Here is an 18,219-nt window from a genome sequence, read left to right as displayed (position 1 = left end):
CGTACACAGGGGCTTGCTTGAGTGTCGGGGACAGGTCCGTAGTCTCGATCTTCTTCCTCTTGGCTGCGGACAACCACACGGCTCTGGTGTATCTTGACACAAACTGTATTACTATGCCTGGAGCCAAAACATTCTTAGTGGGTCTCGACAACCGGTGCGCTATAGAGATGTCCTCATTTGCATGATTCACATCCAGGGCCTGGGCGACCATTCTCACTATATTGTAGATATCCTCATTACGAGAGTAAGGGATTCCTCTAACTTCTATGTTTCGGTTTCTCGAATACTGCTGTATTTCGTTAATTTCATTTTGCATGCTGCCAACTTTCTTGTCTAATAGGGCGTTTTTATTGTATAAATCTTTACACTTAACTTTCAGGTCTGCATTTTCTTTTTCAAGCGTAGTTAATTTTGTTTGTACTCCATCTAGCGTAGTGCTGATATTTTTAAGTGTAATTTCAAGTGCAACGAAACTCTCTTTATTTTCTTTGCTGTTTTTAAGCATTTCTTGTTGTATAGATTTGAGAATACTCATTGCTGCTGTATCCTCCAGACCGGGACGTGTCACCGCTGGCACCTCCGGCTTGCAGTCCTCACACCTCCACTCCTCAATCTGCTTCTCTGTCATACCCTCCAACTTAGCCACCGTTCTGACACGACAACACGCCACATGAAACTCCTTTGCACATTTCTCGCACTTAATACCTTCTTTGCGATTTGATATTAACTGTTTACACTTACCACAAGCCATAGGTTAGGTTTTTCGAAAAAAATAAATGCGAAAAAATAAAATATGTCTGACACACCTCCACGCTAGTCAATAATTCACTTATTACGGAAAAACAATAACTTTAAAAATTATTAAAATATGTATCACTTTATATGCAGATGCATAAAATTAATCAGGAAAGAACGGGCAGGTAGGTCGAGCTAACCTTATCAAGCGGAGCGGCTTATCATACGACCTTCCGACTCAGTGGCCTGATAAAGACCTAATAATGTTCTTTATGATTAGCAAATATTTAATAGGAATTAAATTTGTTTAAATACTTAACAGTAAATTAAAAAATTATTGAAACAAATGTTCTAACCTATTGAGATCCAGACTGTCCTTCTGACATAGTTGGTTCTGTGTGATATATTATTCTACTTAAATATGGACTCCTAGGTACGTCAGTCTATAGGTAGTTTACATAATTCTTTGAACTGGGGTTGTAGCCTATCTTTTCTGGTGCTTATCATGCACCCAGGAATTGAGTAAATGATATGTGAAACTACTGGACATCCCATATAACGACTGGAGTCCCATGTGCTCATTTGGCTATGCAGTGTAGATTAATTCATCAGCAGTTTCTATTGTATGCAGGTCTAGTGGCAGAAGTCCAATAACAATTCAGGACACTGCTCATTAGTTCTGTAACCGACCGATTGCTATTTGTCTCTGTGAAATATTAAAATATGAGCTCCAATTTAAAATCCTGTACTTGCGAGATATATTCTGAACTAGTAGGTTTCTGTTCATAAACCCACTAATTGAAATTTATCATAAACTTTGTAGTGTGTATAGAAGAGAAAGGCAATGGTGCAATTTCAAAAATAGCTATACTATTGTTTACATTGAAGATTACAGTGGTAGGCTGTGTTGTGATTAATGAACTAATGATAAAACTCGACAGTAAAATACATGAAAAAGGTATTTTTATAATTATACGATGTTCAGACATTATTCCGAATTTCATTAAGTTTAGTGCTAAAAAACCTATAGACAATACATTAGATTGTCTGTATTGTCAATATATTTGTGAAAGACCACAGACAATAGATTGGTTGTATCACACATCTTTATCAAATATTATTAAAAAAATGTAAAAAGTTCAATTGTATAGTGACGAGTAAAGAAGACGATAGGGATGTACTATTACATGCCTGGGTTAACCGGTGGTTGTATTTGCAGATGATAGATATTTATAGAGAATTGTGTCTTGAATGCCATGATAACTGTTGATTATCACGAACAACAACGAATATATAGTCAAATATTTCAAAACTTATTACTTCCTGAACTAGCCCTGTTATTTAATCAAGCTTCTTATAGCAATGGCAACTAATATTCATACTCAATTGTCTACAACTGCTGTGTAGTGTTTATTCCTAGTTTATTGTGTCCATCCTGCTTAAATCATAACACCGTAGTTTATGTTTCACATTTACTACTTAAGATGCATAAGTATATGCAACATAGGGTAACTATTTAAATCTCCTTAAACAATGGGTAAATGGTAGATGTCTTTCATGACACAAAATACTTTTTCTGTTTCATAAATACATTGCTTGAGTTCTCAAATAACTCCACACAATAATACCTCAGCATGAAAGCAGAAGGTGAATACACAAGGTGCTAATATCAGGATAGTTTTACTTACACAACGTTTTAACTTGCGCAACAGATTTGAACTTCAGCTAATTTGGAACATACATTGTTAATATGATTACTATGTTTCAATCTAAAACAAAAATGTATTTGTAGCAATTTTAATGACTTATTTTGTAATCCACATTGAGAATATACTAATTTTTGTTTCATTATGATTAACAACTAAAACCTTAAGTAAACCAACAACTTTGTAATAGGGTTTGTTGGTTGTGTACTTCTACTACATACATCAGAGTTTGAATAAAGAGCTTTGTATCTGATACTAATTAGTAGAGCATATATATTATAAGGTCAATCGTTTACAACAATAATGTCAATGTGTAGTATGGTTTAATTTTTAACACAATTGCGTACATATTTGATGAATTCAACATATTTTATTAAATTATGATATTTATAGAATATATATTCATGATCAATAAAAATGCTTGTTTGTTACCATAGTAAAAATTAGGCTACCTACTTTACAAATCGCTCTTCATACAAAATACATAGTACTCTATCTCAGAAAGATAGTTTAGGCAAGTACAGTTATTTAATGTAATCTCCTTTTTCTTTAGCCAAGCAGTTTGATTCTTGTCATGGCCAATGTACGATATTAAAAAATGTGAAACATTATTCCAATTATTTTGATGTTTTAACACTAAATAGTTAAACAAACAGTTAATTTCCTAATTTATTAATTGTCACATAGGTTTAAAAAGACTGATAATGCACAATGAACGATAAAATTTTAATTAAATTTATTTTACTACATGAGTGTTAAAATATACTTAGTATAAAAATTCTTCAACAGAATAGGTTAATAATAATTTATATTTGATAATAAAATACGACCTTGCGTTTTTTAATGTGTACAATTTAAAGTTAGATTTTGAAATTATTAACAATACAAATTTCTGATTAGTATGATGATTTTTTTAGTAATATTTTAACTTTTAAATAATAATTCAGATAAGAAGAATTGGCATTTTCAAAGTAGAGATTTCCATCTTCGGGAGAAATAGTAATACAACTGACTCACCAGGCTCCACATAGCCACCGGGCAGCTTCCAGTAAGGCTGGTTCTGGTAGCGTTCCTGGACCACCAGAAGTTTGTTCTCTGTGTTAACAACTACCGCCCCCACACCAATCATGGTATGTGAAAACACAGGGATGTGTGACTCCCCTGCAGCCAGCCACCGCACCATCGCTACCTCACTGCCATCCCGTGCTGCATGGTGGAATCTGAAACCATTCTGCTCGCTGTCAACCCAGCCGTCTGGTCTACTGAACAACAGTTTAACTATTGCTTCACAACTCTGCCCTGACATCAGTATGGTATGTGCAAACACAGGGATGTGTGACTCACCTGCAGCCAGCCACCGCACCATCGCTACCTCACTGCCATCCCGTGCTGCATGGTGGAATCTGAAACCATTCTGCTCGCTGTCAACCCAGCCGTCTGGTCTACTGAACAACAGTTTAACTATTGCTTCACAACTACTGCCCTGACATCAGTCATGGTATGTGCAAACACAGGGATGTGTGACTCCCCTGCAGCCAGCCACCGCACCATCGCTACCTCCACTGCCATCCCGCGCTGCTAGGTGGAATCTGAAACCATTCTGCTCGCTGTCAACCCAGCCGTCTGGTCTACTGAACAACAGTTTAACTATTGCTTCACAACTACTGCCCTGACATCAGTCATGGTATGTGCAAACACAGGGATGTGTGACTCCCCTGCAGCCAGCCACCGCACCATCGCTACCTCACTGCCATCCCGCGCTGCTAGGTGGAATCTGAAACCATTCTGCTCGCTGTCAACCCAGCCGTCTGGTCTACTGAACAACAGTTTAACTATTGCTTCACAACTACTGCCCTGGCATCAGCCATGGTATGTGCAAACACAGGGATGTGTGACTCCCCTGCAGCCAGCCATCGCATCATCACCATCTTATTTAAAAGTGTACACTTCTGCAACGAAGTTGGGGTACTTTTTTGCAAGGAGTATTTGAAATCACAATACTTTATTGTTTAATAGTTTAAACCTTTTATGAGAGGGTTTATTTTAGTTTAGGAATTCCCACATATATTTTTTAATGGATGCACTCAATTATATATACATATAAACAAAAAATAAACAAAAGGAGGTGTGTTTGTTATGAACTTATTGTTGATTCTGATTTCAAAGGAGACTTTGGAGGCCAAGAAACCTTTAGCTTTTTAAGAGAAGCAACTTACCATCCTAGTTTTCCTTCTAGTTTAGCTTCTACTTCCAGATCAACCTTGCCTTTACAAGAAGTACCAACTTTTCTCAGGGCAGGGTACACCTTATGATCAGCAGATAAACATTTGGAAAACATGGTGTGTAAATATCTTATGCTTACTGCTACAAATAGGGGGTTTGCATTTAGGTCATGTTGTGGGACTTGGGAGGTAAATAAGCAGGAAATCCATATTCCCATTCCAGTTTGTAAGATTTTTTTTTGTTAAAACAACCAAGTAACTTCACTGATCGTTATTTTAATACTGTTGGAAGGGACTGAATGCTTGACAGGTCCAGGATATTTAGTCTTCAGGCTCACAGACTAAGCTGAATTAATGGTATTTTACAAAGAGCTTACCTTTGTTAGAAGAGGAACCCATTCCGACTGACCAAGGCTAATGTAGAACCAAGCAGCAGACTTCTTCTGTGAGGTCCACTCCTGCAGGGAAGCTAGAACATCATTTCCATTAGGCAAAGCTGTCAATTCTTTTCAGGTACAAAACCGTATTTTCCATGAAAAACTTTTAAAATACAAATTATTTAAGCTAAACTAGTGTAATTTTTTAGTAAAAAGGTGCATTTTAGACTAAAAAAAACCCTTTAACAGTCACGCACAGGAAATATATCATGCCATACTAGTTTTCTTAAAAACCACCATGCTTGAGAAATATCGTACTATATTAGTTTTATACACACATTTTTTTAACAGCTAATATTATGTTATTTTGCGGCGTATTAGATAGGAAACGATTAGGTGTTTGAGGTAAGACTATGAAAGTGAGGGCAATGTTAGTGACAAAGAAGTGATACTGATTGACCCCGCAGTTTCCAACAATGAATCACTGATGACTACGACTGCATGACTGGGATTATTCCTTAGAGGATGATTAAGGTAGGTATGGTATATTTTGTTTTGTTAAACCATGTTGGTATACCTCAAAGTCGTGCAATATTATTGAAAGTCTAGAAATGCATCAGCCTGATGCCTGTAATAATGCTAGTAGTCTACCAACTGCATCTGCTGTTCCACTCCTCTTACCCTACCCAACCTACACTTCCCTTCAAATTCTACTCCACGCGGGAACCATTACACATCTAAATAATCTATTTGCAGTAGCCTACTTTTTGTTACTTGACAGCTTACAGGTAGGTACTTGACAACTGAAATCTAATTAAGTAGCATTCAACATCATGGAATCATTACACATAAATTTATTTACTCTATGAAATATACAACTGACATTATATTAAAAAATAATTATAATCTTAGAAATCAATACAGACAAAATTTCAAATACCCAACATATTCCTATAATGGTATCTGTAAATCAAAACAAAACATTACAAAATCCGGAAATTGAATTCAACCAATTAAAATTAAAACCTACCTTCAAGTTTGGTAATAAAATTACTTGTACTGCAGATGTTGTTTTTAGATTTAACATGTATTCCTTTGTACCTGTCTTCTTTCCCCGTGAACACACTGGAGTTAGTTATGTTTTCTGCCATTGAGGTGAGTGAGTTTGTACTGGGTGTATTTGCCTTCCTGAAAAATGTTATATTATTATTTAACTTTTGTATCAAATTAGGTAGTTTACATACTTTTTAAACATGCCACATATAAAAGGTACAATATAACTTTTCTGCTACTTTAAAATACTGCTCTTATTTTGTACTTATTTTACCACAAATGTTATATATCTACATTCATAAGGCAAACCACTGTTAGAACCTTCAGTTCTTTAAATTTCTGTCAACAGCTGTTTCTGTTGTTGAGCTTTGCAAGCACTCTAATAGCTTTTTTCTGATGCAGTAAACAGGTCAAAGTGCCAAATGCACTTGTTAGGCCAAGGGTAGGTCAAGACAGTTTCAAGGACAAGAATATTTTAACAGTCTAGCATGAAAAGAGTCCACCTGATAGAAATAATGCTGTAGCTAATACTCTAATGTAGTTCTAAACTTTTTTGGATTCACTATTTTTGTTGCAAATTTTGTTAGCGCATGATAACTTAAAAGACTTAAGTTAACATACAATGGTTGTTTTTTGAACAAAGCCAACCTATGTACCTTCAATTGGTAGTTTTGTGACTAATGTCATAGCTATGGATTGTTTGGCTGGGGTTAATTAAATTCTGGCTTAAATGACTAACTCGTATAGCCCATATAAAGGCAGGGTACCGTAAGTACAACTAGTTTCACAAACAGATCTAGGCAAAGCTCCCATGTGGTGGACGAAAAATAGCCCTTATGGCTTTTTTTGTAGGTAATATAAGAATAGTATCTAGATTGGTCTTAAAACCTCCTCAAATGGTTATTGAATATACACTATGTAATTCGATTACACTAAAGTACAACAACTTACTGTAGATAAAATGTTTACATTGTTCAATTTACAGCTGGTCCAAAACATGAGACCTGGCCCTCCTTACAACTAAAAGGCCAGAATAAATTTTTTCCAATGCTTTTGATGTTCCAACCATGAGGGACAACCGTCCAGCATCATTCCCAACATATTCATAGAATCAGACATTTGCAGTCTATCTTCCCAAATAAAAACATTTCGAGAGCTGAAGTAGTGTTGACCCTCTGTTGGGTTTGAATAGATAGATACCACATATTATCAAAGTATGATTACCAGACCCAGTTTTTATACCGCTCAGTACGATATATCACCGATACTTCATAAACCAAATAATAACTATTAATCAATATCAACAAAGCCTATGTACAATACAAAAGGGAAATCATATGTTTGAAATTGAAAGAATTAATTAAGTATAATATAATGACATACCTAATAAATAATAAAGTAGCCATTAACCCTCAAACAAACAATAATTACTATAGATAATGGGAAAAATTGTATTAAAATAATTATAATAAACCATTACAACTAAAGAAACATATTAAAACTGTCTAAACTAACACAGTGTATTGTCTTTCAACACTAGTTTAGATGATTTCCTAAAGTTAAGTATCAGTTTAAATTTAGATTGAGCCACATCAAACAAAATCTATACAATCTTAAAATGTATTTACATTGTTACCGATTTCAGTAAAATATTCAAATGAATTAACTATTATCGGATGATTATATCGATGGGCTGCAGTATAATAAGCGACCGCCACAAACGAATAATTGATATTCTTGATTATCTAAAGTACCAAAACCAAAATATCAAACCGAATTATGATATGTAGGTATTTTAAATTACAACAAAGTTGTCTGTTTTTATAACTAAAAAGTAATAGTTTAATTATGAATAAAATACTATCTAACATACGCTTTGTATATTTATAAAATCAAACAGTTACTTTCTTTTTACTATTTTGAAGGATAAACATGTCTGCCAGCTTGTGGCACATATGACACATGTACATTACCATTTTACTAGAGAATTTAGAACAATTCTATTCTAGGGAAGATAAACCTAATTCTACACGGACATCTGAATTGGGCTTTTGAAAACGTAAAGGCTTGTTCCTATTGAATAAACTGAGCCTCAACGAAAACTCAGAAGATTGCCTGTACTCTGATCTGTGCGGAAACTTAAGTTCTGGATAAAGTTAAATTTTTCGGGTTTACACTGGACAAGAAACTTACCTGGAATAGCCATGTAACCAACATTTGCTCAAGAATAGCCGGGAAACATTCCTGCTGCAACGGCTTAAGTCTATACTGTCTAGACTATGCTTAATGACAGTTTATCATGCACTTTTCCACAGCCATATCTTATATAGCTTCCAGCTATGTGGACACATGTAAAGAAGTGACATCATGATTCTTAAAAAAAGCCATGCATATTATTACATATCAGCTGAACCATGGGACTATTGTAGACCTATATTTATGGAACTGGTAATCCTGTCAATCTATAGTAAACATATCCTCATAAGCTTGCTTTATGTTGGAGATAACCTGGACCTCTTTCCGTGAGAAATGAGATACATACCTATAACACCTGCGGGAGGCTAAAACTCAATATACCATACTGTCAGCTAAGCAAAAAGAAAGACTACTTCCCTATTCCAGCTGTTAGGCTTTACAATGCCCTGCCAACTGAAGTGAAAGCGTTAGATCCTAGTGAGTTTAGGAGTAAGGTTGATTCTCAGGCTAACCCACTCTACTTTGTAAAAGAATATTTTTATGTTAACTGGGACTTATAAACACCAACACACCATCATCAAGTTTGTAAATATTGGTTTTATTTATTGTTGACACAGTCTATCCAGCTTCACAAGTTTATAAATATTAGTTTTATTTATTATTGACGCAGTCTGTCCAGCTTTGCTGGTTAGAGATGAAGCAGAAGATATTCAAGGGTAGGTGTTATACAATACCTACATTAAAAGGAGCTGGCAATAATGAATTGCAAATAACTGTAATTAAAATGATTTTTATTCAATAATTTAGATATTTATAATCGATAATTTGGTACCCTGATTTGATTGTTGGTGGCCGCTAACTCTACTTCAGCCTATAAATGAGTGAAATTATACTGTATATTGTTTGTAAAACAAAATTTATGCCAATCTCTTTGAATCCTCAGTCGGATTATGTCTTAGAAAATCTGATTATACATAATTGTGGAAATCATAGTAACAGTACCTGTAATTGCGAAGCAATCGAAAAAATAAACTCGTATAAATATCTTGGCGTTGTTATAGATTTCCGTTTGAAATGGTCAATTCATATTGAATATCTCAAACAAAATACCCGAGAGTATATCTTTGCCTTTAAGAACCTTAGGGATATTCTTGCTGTTCAAGAAATGAAAATGGTATGCATACGTGCAATCTCTTTTTGCATTTGGGATAATTTCTTGGGGGGCAGCTTATAAATCAAATCTTGATCCTCTGTTTACGGTTCAGAAATCAATTTTGAAAGTAGCTTTTAAAAAATGTCATAGATTTTCAACATCCATTTTATTTCAAGAAACTAAAATTTTTACAATAAGACAACTTTTTATAAAATTTCTTTTAATACACATGTATAAAAATTTAGATGATTTATTTGAAAAAACTCAACACACCCATAACACACATTATTCTAGATCAACAGGAATTCTACCACTGCAATTAACTAAATCTTATTCAAACACCAACTCATACTATCTAGCTCATGTGCTTTTTATTAATATAAGTAAACAGTTTCCTAATTTTAGTTTTTTCAATGAAATTTCTACAATTATCTTTAAAAGGAAAGTTAACCAGTGGATATTATCATTGTCTATTGAGGAGACCGAGGCAGTGTAGTCTCCGAACTACGGGCGGACAGTTTGACATGTGGACAGCCACCACTCCTATCCCATCATTATTCATTATCACTACCCCATTATAATCTGCGGTGACTCTGCTTATTTACCCTTGTTGCTAATATGTAAATGTTTTTAAAATTAATAATATTCAATTCTTTAAAACAGGTACCTACATATTAAAATTACACGGTTTTTTCCTTTTAATATATTTATTCCATATTCACGTATGTATGTGGTATATAATAGTGTATTATTTTGTATTATATTTTATATTAATTTTTTTTTATGTATATCCAGTCCGTTATTTCTTCAGGCGTGAGCAACTCGAGTCTGCGCACAGGCATCATAGCCCATGCAGGCTCATTTCCCGAGGACAATGTTTTATACATGATGTTATTTTTATGATGTTTATTTTATGATGATTATTTCTTATGATATTTATTCTTTGTTCTCATTTCAAACTCTGTTCGGTAATGTAATAAAAATTTTTTAGAAGTTAATTGTACAGTTTGGATTGTAATATTGTACATATATTTGGGAAATAAATCAATTCATTCATTCATTTGTTAACATCAATAAAAACTGGGTCCGGTTACCATACTTTAACTGCACCAGCCCCTCAATGAGCAGCCCCTCCTTCTAGCACCCCCTAAAGGAGTTAGTGCTAGGAACATAAATTATTTTTTGTGTTCGACTATAGTAGGCCTATGTTTTCAAATGTCTTTAGTAACATTGCCTCATGCTACTTGACACCATCTAGATGTTCTTCACTGTCTACACAAGACTCTGGGGTTGCTATTTACTTTAGCCACGTCTGCTATAACGATATCAAATCACATTTATCAATTAAAATAGTATGTTTTGATACTCAGAAAGAATTTTTAGTAGATCGCGATGCATAATTGCTTACTAACTGATAATATGTTTCAACGTTTAGGTTTCACATTTTAGGTTATATCTCGAATAGTCCAAAAATTTAGGGGACCAAGGGGAATCCAGCTTTTTAGGTGGGGGGGATAACAAGCTAAGGAGGGGTAGGAAACAGAGATGATAATCAGCATCAACACAGGCCAACAAAGTAGAAGAAACTTTAGAGGTCCGAGCATTTTTGCAACAATTTCTACCTCAATATTGACATTTATTCTTCTGTCATCTCCTCTGCTCCTGTTTCTAAACATTTTTTCAGCATTTTCTACCGATGTGCATCTATGCTGTGCATCTCATTATTGCTTAGTTATTTTCAGCCATTTTGGGATTGGTCAGACTTTCTGCCTTGTAAATTCCAAAATAAAAACTTTTTTTCACATCACCATCCACCCTGCCTTCATAACTGCCTTTTCAAGTGCAGTTATGTTTTCGTGGTTTGTTAAAAACAATGGGATTACCTTTGACTAGTGATTGAGCCAGTGATCAACAAGTGTAATGGATGTTCACTTAAGTTGTTCAACAGCAGTGCAATGAACAATTCCCAAATTGTTTCATTTTGTGTGAGACACACAGTTTTAAATGGATCTTCGTTGTGTGATAGATGTGGCAGCCACTTTCCTCTATCTAAGAATACACTGTTATTTCGTTGTTTAAGGTGGGTCTCTAAATCAAAGAAAAAGAAGAAGCAGTGTACCTACCTATAACTTATCTGCATTGTTTGCATAAGTGGCTCTTATTTTTATTACTTTATATTTTCATTCATATTTGTTATTTTAATTATGTTTGAGATTTTATTACTTGAATTCTTGTGTTGGCTGGTTGATTTTCTAATGTCAGATTAAGGTTATCGAATATTTGGTAGGGCGGAAAGGGGCACTCATGTGATCTGAGCCCGAATTTAGGTACTACTCGAGGATGTTTTTCCTTTTTTGCCAGCAGTGCAGAGTGGCACCAATATTATAAATGGCCAGGGGTGTTTCCGTTATAATTTCGGTTATTATTTAGGCTTCCCCTATTTTATGTTTATTGTACTAGTATCCTATACATTTAATTGGAAATTATAAGATTAAAGATCGAGGTGGCAAATCACAAATTTGACGTTATCAACGTATTCTGCTCATCCTCCTGAACAAAAAATATATATGGTTTTAGGTGGTGCAAATGACAAATAACGGGATACTAATATATACATAAATAGTTAAGTTCTTAATGTTTTAATGTTCTGTTTGTGTGCTGTGTCTGGATATCTGTAAATATTATCTGCGGGTGGGACTGATAGCGTATCTGTTATCTGAATGCTCCGGGGGGCAGAAGTCAGTGCTTCACTAGATATCGTGTACTGTAGTTTGAATCTAGTGAGTGCATGACGATCATGGATCAACCATCCACTAGTTCGACCAATTGTAGTGAACTGGTGTGTCATAAATATTACCTGCGGGTGGGACTGATAGCGTACCTGTTATCTGAATGCTCCGGGGGGCAGAAGTCAGTGCTTCACTAGATATCGTGTACTGTAGTTTGAATCTAGTGAGTGCATGACGATCATGGATCAACCATCCACTAGTTCGACCAATTGTAGTGAATTGGTGTGTCGGAGTGTTTTGTCGGGCATGTTAACCCATTGCGGATCACTGACGAGCTGGGCTCGTCACACAGCGGCCGGGCCTAACGGCACGGTGACGAGCTCAGGTCGCAAAAGCGGTCTGCTTTTAAATTTCCCTCCAAATAGTTCTGTTAATGTCTGATAGATCGGGCGATCGTCTTCACTTGAGTCCTACTAAGACTGTTTAACAACGGTCTACGTTTAGAGTTTTCAAAAGTTTTATAAATATCCTACAGATCGCAGTTGTATGTCGAAGTTGAAAAATCATTCATATGAGTTTACTCTCTGCTTTTTAGCGCTTCTGATTGGGTGTTTTCCTCAGTTGTTACTATAATACTTTTGAGGTTAGTGACACAACTAAACGACGCAGACGTAAGTGTTGGTGGGTTTAGTCTAGATAACAACTAATTCATTTGTAGCTTGAAATTTAAGAAAAACATTGTTCATTTGGATCAAAATTCTGCTTATTTCAGTATTATTTTTCATTTACATTTGCAAAGATGGTGCCGCATCCGATGACGTCATCACGAGGTTGAGTCATGGTCACAAAAGGTCACGTGATGCCCGATGTGGATGTAGAACATGGAAATATTGCTCCGCACTTGATAGTTGTTCCATTTTTTATGTTCTGGAAATTCGTTATTTCTCATTTCCACCCCGTCAAACCTTATATTGTTTTGTTCTGTAGGACGATTCCAATAAGTTATTAACGCAAAACTCGTATTTTGCCGGGGTAGGGTACGATAAGCGGACCCGGTTTTTTATATCGAAGAATGTAATCATCGATACCTAATATTCGCATCTCAAACCCTAGACTATCAATCAATATAAAGTATCTATAGTTCTCAATAACAATCATATGTTTTAAATTAAAATATGGATCTAATATTTACAGTGATCAAACAAATTATTATAACCAAAATTACAAAAACTGAAGACGACCATATTTGCTCCTCTCACAGTTACAGTTGTTTCTTTTACACAAATTTCACATAATGGGTTTATCCGCACGAGTCCAATATGTTGAAGTCATGAGAAACATGTCTTATCATCTTCCAAAGCAATGTCGTGTAGTTTTCTAAAATTGACTGTCATTTTTAATAATCAAATGTTACTTATATAAAATTTAAATGTTACATTAAGAGTACTATTTGGAAGTGTTTACAGCTATTGATATAGATTATTTAATTAATCAGCATCGATTGATTATATCCATAGTTATGATTAAGTAATATCGTTTGCCAATTTCGATATAAAAAAACCGGGTCCGCTTATCGTACCCTACCCTTTTGCCGCTACGGCCGTTAATGTGACAATTACCACTTAATTTCTTATTAAGTTGAAATTTTGATATTGATTCTAACCTAAATATGTAAATGATTAATTCATGTGCATTGTTAAATAAGTAACCTAGTCATGACTGTCAATTATTTTCTAAATGTTTTAAGTCTACATATATATTTATAGAAATGAAATTTTAATATTAGGCCTGATCAGTAATATTAATAATTAACACTTTATAGGCCTACAAGTGAGTAATATGTTATACAAGAAACAAAAAAACATTTAGAGATGATATACTTACTGACAGTTACACAAAACAGTGTGATAATGGAAGGTTATCAAAAGACCAATCTTCAGATGTTTCTTTGCTTGTTTAATGAATTGACTGTTTGATGTACAATTTTGATGAACAAATAACAGAGATCTGATCATTTAAACTGAAGTTGAAACTATTAAAAATGTATTTGTACAAACTTTCATAGATAAACGAAAGCAACACCCAAGTAAGATATTCCTAATCAACTATTAACACAATGATAAGCAGTTGTTTTGTAATGCAAATCTTTTGATTAGATAACCACTACAGCGTAAACTAACAACCTGAACAATCAAGCAATGACAATTTAACCACCAACCACTAGTGATGCGCGATTACGAGATGTTACAATCGAAACGTTTCGATTGTTTGGACCTCTCGAGACATTTCGATTGTGATTCCCTTAACGAGAGGTTCTTACCGAGAGGTTTTTGCCAAGATGTTCCTAGCGATTGTTTCATTGCGACACGACATCTCTTCTCGTATCGGGCATTCGAAGTGTTTGACGAAATGTTTGATTCCATGATCCATAACTTTATTTTTGCGATACACCATACACGCTTGACGAGAGGTTCCAACCGAGAGGTTTCTAGCGATTGTTTCGTTTACGTGTACGATCTATTCCATTCTTTAACTAGGCAATAGAAATTCTAAGGGAGATATGTTTGCCGATCGACAGAAGGATTTAACTGAAATATAAATTAATTCAGTTACTTTTTTTTACTAACTTGACTTCCGAGTTTATTTAATGAATTATTATATTAGCAGCTACATTTAACATTATACTACATTAAACGCTTATTCACGTTACAATAATGACGTAAAACATCCAAAAAATAACATGGTACAAAATAAAAACATTTAATATTTTAAAATAATAACCAAGAAAAGCTATTTATTATAATTCAAGATAATATACTCAATCTTAATGCTTGAAGAATTATAATTTACATTTTGACTAGACACTATAAAGTAAACTATAAAGTAAAGAGTGGTGCAAACCAATATATAGAACGTAAATATGAAAAATAGTTTGAGACAGGCTCGTGAAAAGTAAACAATAACAAATTGGCTTAACGAATGCAACAATCGAGAGAAACCTTTCGATTGTAAAGACCTCTCGCTAAGCAATCGAAACAATCGTTAAGCAGAACCTCTCGAGAAGGAACATTTCGATTGTATTAACCTCTCGCAATCGCGCATCACTACCAGCCACCCAGCTGTTGCCTGTTGGTTCGGTCAAGAACCAGGATGTCGTCTGCAGAAATAACTGTACCAACATTTTGACACAAAACTACTTCCGTTCCTTGCATACGAGTCTGAAAACTGGATACATATATAAGTATTACTAAGCAATGAAAAAAAATGCTTTTACTTCTTTTGGTAGAGTCCTAACGAAAAATGATCATGATTAAAATTAATTTTGAAAGAATGTCATTTTTTTAAGCAGGAATTTCGTAGAATTCTTATCGTACCCTACCCGAACCGTATTAAATACTGGTCCATACGTAACGCATCACCAAATTCCCCATTTGATTCCAAGTTCTCTAAAATTATATATATGTTTGCTTATTTAAACGCATATGTGACAGATACGGCCAAATACAAAATAATTGAATCGGAAAAAGTAAGCGCTCTGTGGTGTAATGGTAGCACATTCACCCGGCAAGTGAGAGATCCGGGTTCGACTCCCGGCGGAGCAAATACTCTTTGTGATTCAATGTTTATTGAAATGAAATAAGGCTATTGCCATTTATACAATTTAATGTAAACAAAAGTCGTTTGACAGGTATTTGGTCTTCCGATCATATATATATATATATATATATATATATATATATATATATATATATATATATATATATATATATAATGGGCTTTAAATTAAGAACCAGAAAATCACTTCGCGTTTTTATGACGCTGATATATACTTCTTTCTTTTTTGCGCGAAATTGAAGTATATATAAATATGTATGTATTTACCAATTTCTAGAAGTCAAATCATAATCAAAATAGAAACATAGTAGAGCTGGATAGAAATACCAGAGTAGAATTTACGGTGCTGATTTTCACAATAATGATTTAATGTTTGATAAAGATTCGCCGTAATATTTTACTCCATCTCAAAATAAGGATGGGTGAAAAGTTTACCAAGAGTTAGGTTAAGCTATTTTTATATTTTATAGAACATCAACTATAGTTCAACTTAGTCGTTGTCACTTAAAGTGCTGTATTATGATTATGTACATCCCAATTTTTTATTTAGTTCATAAATAATTAGAAAACATATATGGTAAGAAGTACGATTAAATAGTTAGGTCATAAATTATAAATATTTATGTTTTATAAAAATTCTTTCATCCGTTCTTTATAATCAATTTCCACTATAAAATATAAAAACTTCATAAAAATACCAGACATACCGTACCTAATACAACTACACCGAAACTCTGTGGCCACCAGACATATAGAACTGTTTTGTTCGAAAGCAGCAGACTTCTAAAAACTATTGACATGTGCAATCCTCAATTCTGCCTATAGATGCTTTGGTTTCTATTTGCACCACTTTACTGATATACATAAAGTCTTTTTGTCTCTTTTTTATATGCATGTAAACTAAAAGGTTGTCATGTTTGTTTTTTTTACAATCTTACTAGCTCTTGGATTCCCTACCCCTATCTACAACAAATTATTTATAAAGATAAGTAAACTCACTTAACAGTTATTAATGTGAAGTATTAATTAGTTGAGAATTAAAATTAATTAGTAATCAATCCTGTACATAAATCCATTGGTTTGAAACATTTCAGTCGAACTTACCTAAATTGTTTGTGCAGTATTCATTCAAGGTACATAAATGCAATTGCATTCAAGTTCTTTGTTTGAAGGTTATTTTTGACGATGGAAGGATTGTGAAGGAAACAGGGGTTTTCCGGACAAAGAAAAAAAAATAAATAAAGTATCAAACGGATCAGATATTTGTATTACACCAATGCGGAGTCACAATATGGTTTTAAGAAGTTCATCTCGCATGAACCAATAATAACATTGGCATTGTGGCGTTGAATATCCTATATAAGTCCTTGGTAAGGAGTATACTTGAATACTGTTCTGTTGTTGTCTGGTTCCCTTATCAACACAATCACATTGAACGTCTAGACAGGATCCAGCGACGCTTCGTCCGAGCTGTCGGTGTTAGGCTGGGTCATAACTATCTTGATGTACCCATTGATCTAGTTGAAGCCTCTCTTGGACTTCTCCCTCTGTCTACTAGAAGGCAACAAGCTGATGCTCTTTTCCTATGGGGAGTTCTTCGTGGCACGGTCGATTGTTCTGACCTACTCTGTCGCATTGATCTACGTGCTTCAAGATTGACCCGGTCATGCAACCTGTTTTTTGGTCGGTCGCACCCCACCAATTGCATCATGCATGGTCCTCTTCCACGATTACATCGACTGGGCAACCAGCTGTGTCGCCAGTTCGACTTCTTTGATGACGGCCAATCTGCGATCAGAGGAATCTTCCAGAGTCAGGTCCCCCGGTGAATGTTTGTTTTTTTGTTATTGTTCTATTATTGTTATTATTCTTTTATTATATACTAGCAAATTTTTGTATTCATACTAGTATTAATTGTTGCTAATTTGCTATTTATCATTATTTTATTCACATTAGCATTTATTCTTATTAATTATTTGCTATATCGTTGTTGTTTTTGATATTATTATGGTTGTTTTTTTTCAATATTACTATTATATTGTGATTGATATTGTCTTTATCGATGCGTAAACTCTCTGTCTTTGATCATGTACTGAGATAATATTCTTGTTAAAATGCGAACTTTGGAAAAAAAAGTTTAAACATACGTTATTAGTTATCCAGTGGTCCAGAGTATTTTGTGATATCTTGTTTGTGTGCTTAGACCTTCTTCGTGCCTTTATCGTCTTGACTGGTAACTAGTTTTTCCGATATCTTTGAACAATAAGTTTTCCTGCGGGATTTTCTGAAAACTGTTAATTTTGGATTATTCTCTAGACCTAGTTTGCATGACGTCACAAGTTGCCGGTTTGTTGCATTTCACGGACAACTAGAGTCACAGCATTGCTTTCTTTTAGGCAGGTTCCAGATATTGCATGAAGCTTCACTGCTGCT

At 34.4% G+C, this 18,219-nt stretch overlaps 1 protein-coding gene across 3 annotated transcripts in view; it reads right to left on the bottom strand.

Moving 5' to 3' along the window:
- The window catches only part of LOC124354354 (nudix hydrolase 2-like), a 31,376-nt gene extending 16,956 nt beyond the window's left edge, over positions 1-14,420 (bottom strand). Inside the window, exons 1-5 of one of the 3 annotated variants that reach the window (XR_006921674.1) lie at positions 14,056-14,420; positions 6,071-6,228; positions 5,041-5,132; positions 3,786-3,855; positions 3,459-3,602 (exon numbers count right to left, since the gene is read on the bottom strand). Coding sequence is in view for 2 of the 3 variants with exons in the window: in XM_046804738.1 (XP_046660694.1) it covers positions 3,459-3,602; positions 3,786-3,855; positions 5,041-5,132; positions 6,071-6,228; positions 14,056-14,186 (595 nt within the window). In the remaining variant the exon portion in view is untranslated. Of the gene's footprint in view, positions 1-3,458; positions 3,673-3,785; positions 3,856-5,040; positions 5,133-6,070; positions 6,229-14,055 lie in introns of all 3 variants that reach the window. The other 2 variants (XM_046804738.1, XM_046804737.1) reach the window with 2 other exon arrangements.
- Positions 14,421-18,219: the final 3,799 nt, after the last annotated feature.

The sequence above is a fragment of the Homalodisca vitripennis genome, chromosome 2, assembly GCF_021130785.1.
Source record: "Homalodisca vitripennis isolate AUS2020 chromosome 2, UT_GWSS_2.1, whole genome shotgun sequence".
Classification (NCBI taxonomy): domain Eukaryota; kingdom Metazoa; phylum Arthropoda; class Insecta; order Hemiptera; family Cicadellidae; genus Homalodisca; species Homalodisca vitripennis.
The sequence above is the reverse complement of the archived record's forward strand: the minus strand, read 5'-3'. Positions and strand labels throughout refer to the sequence as shown.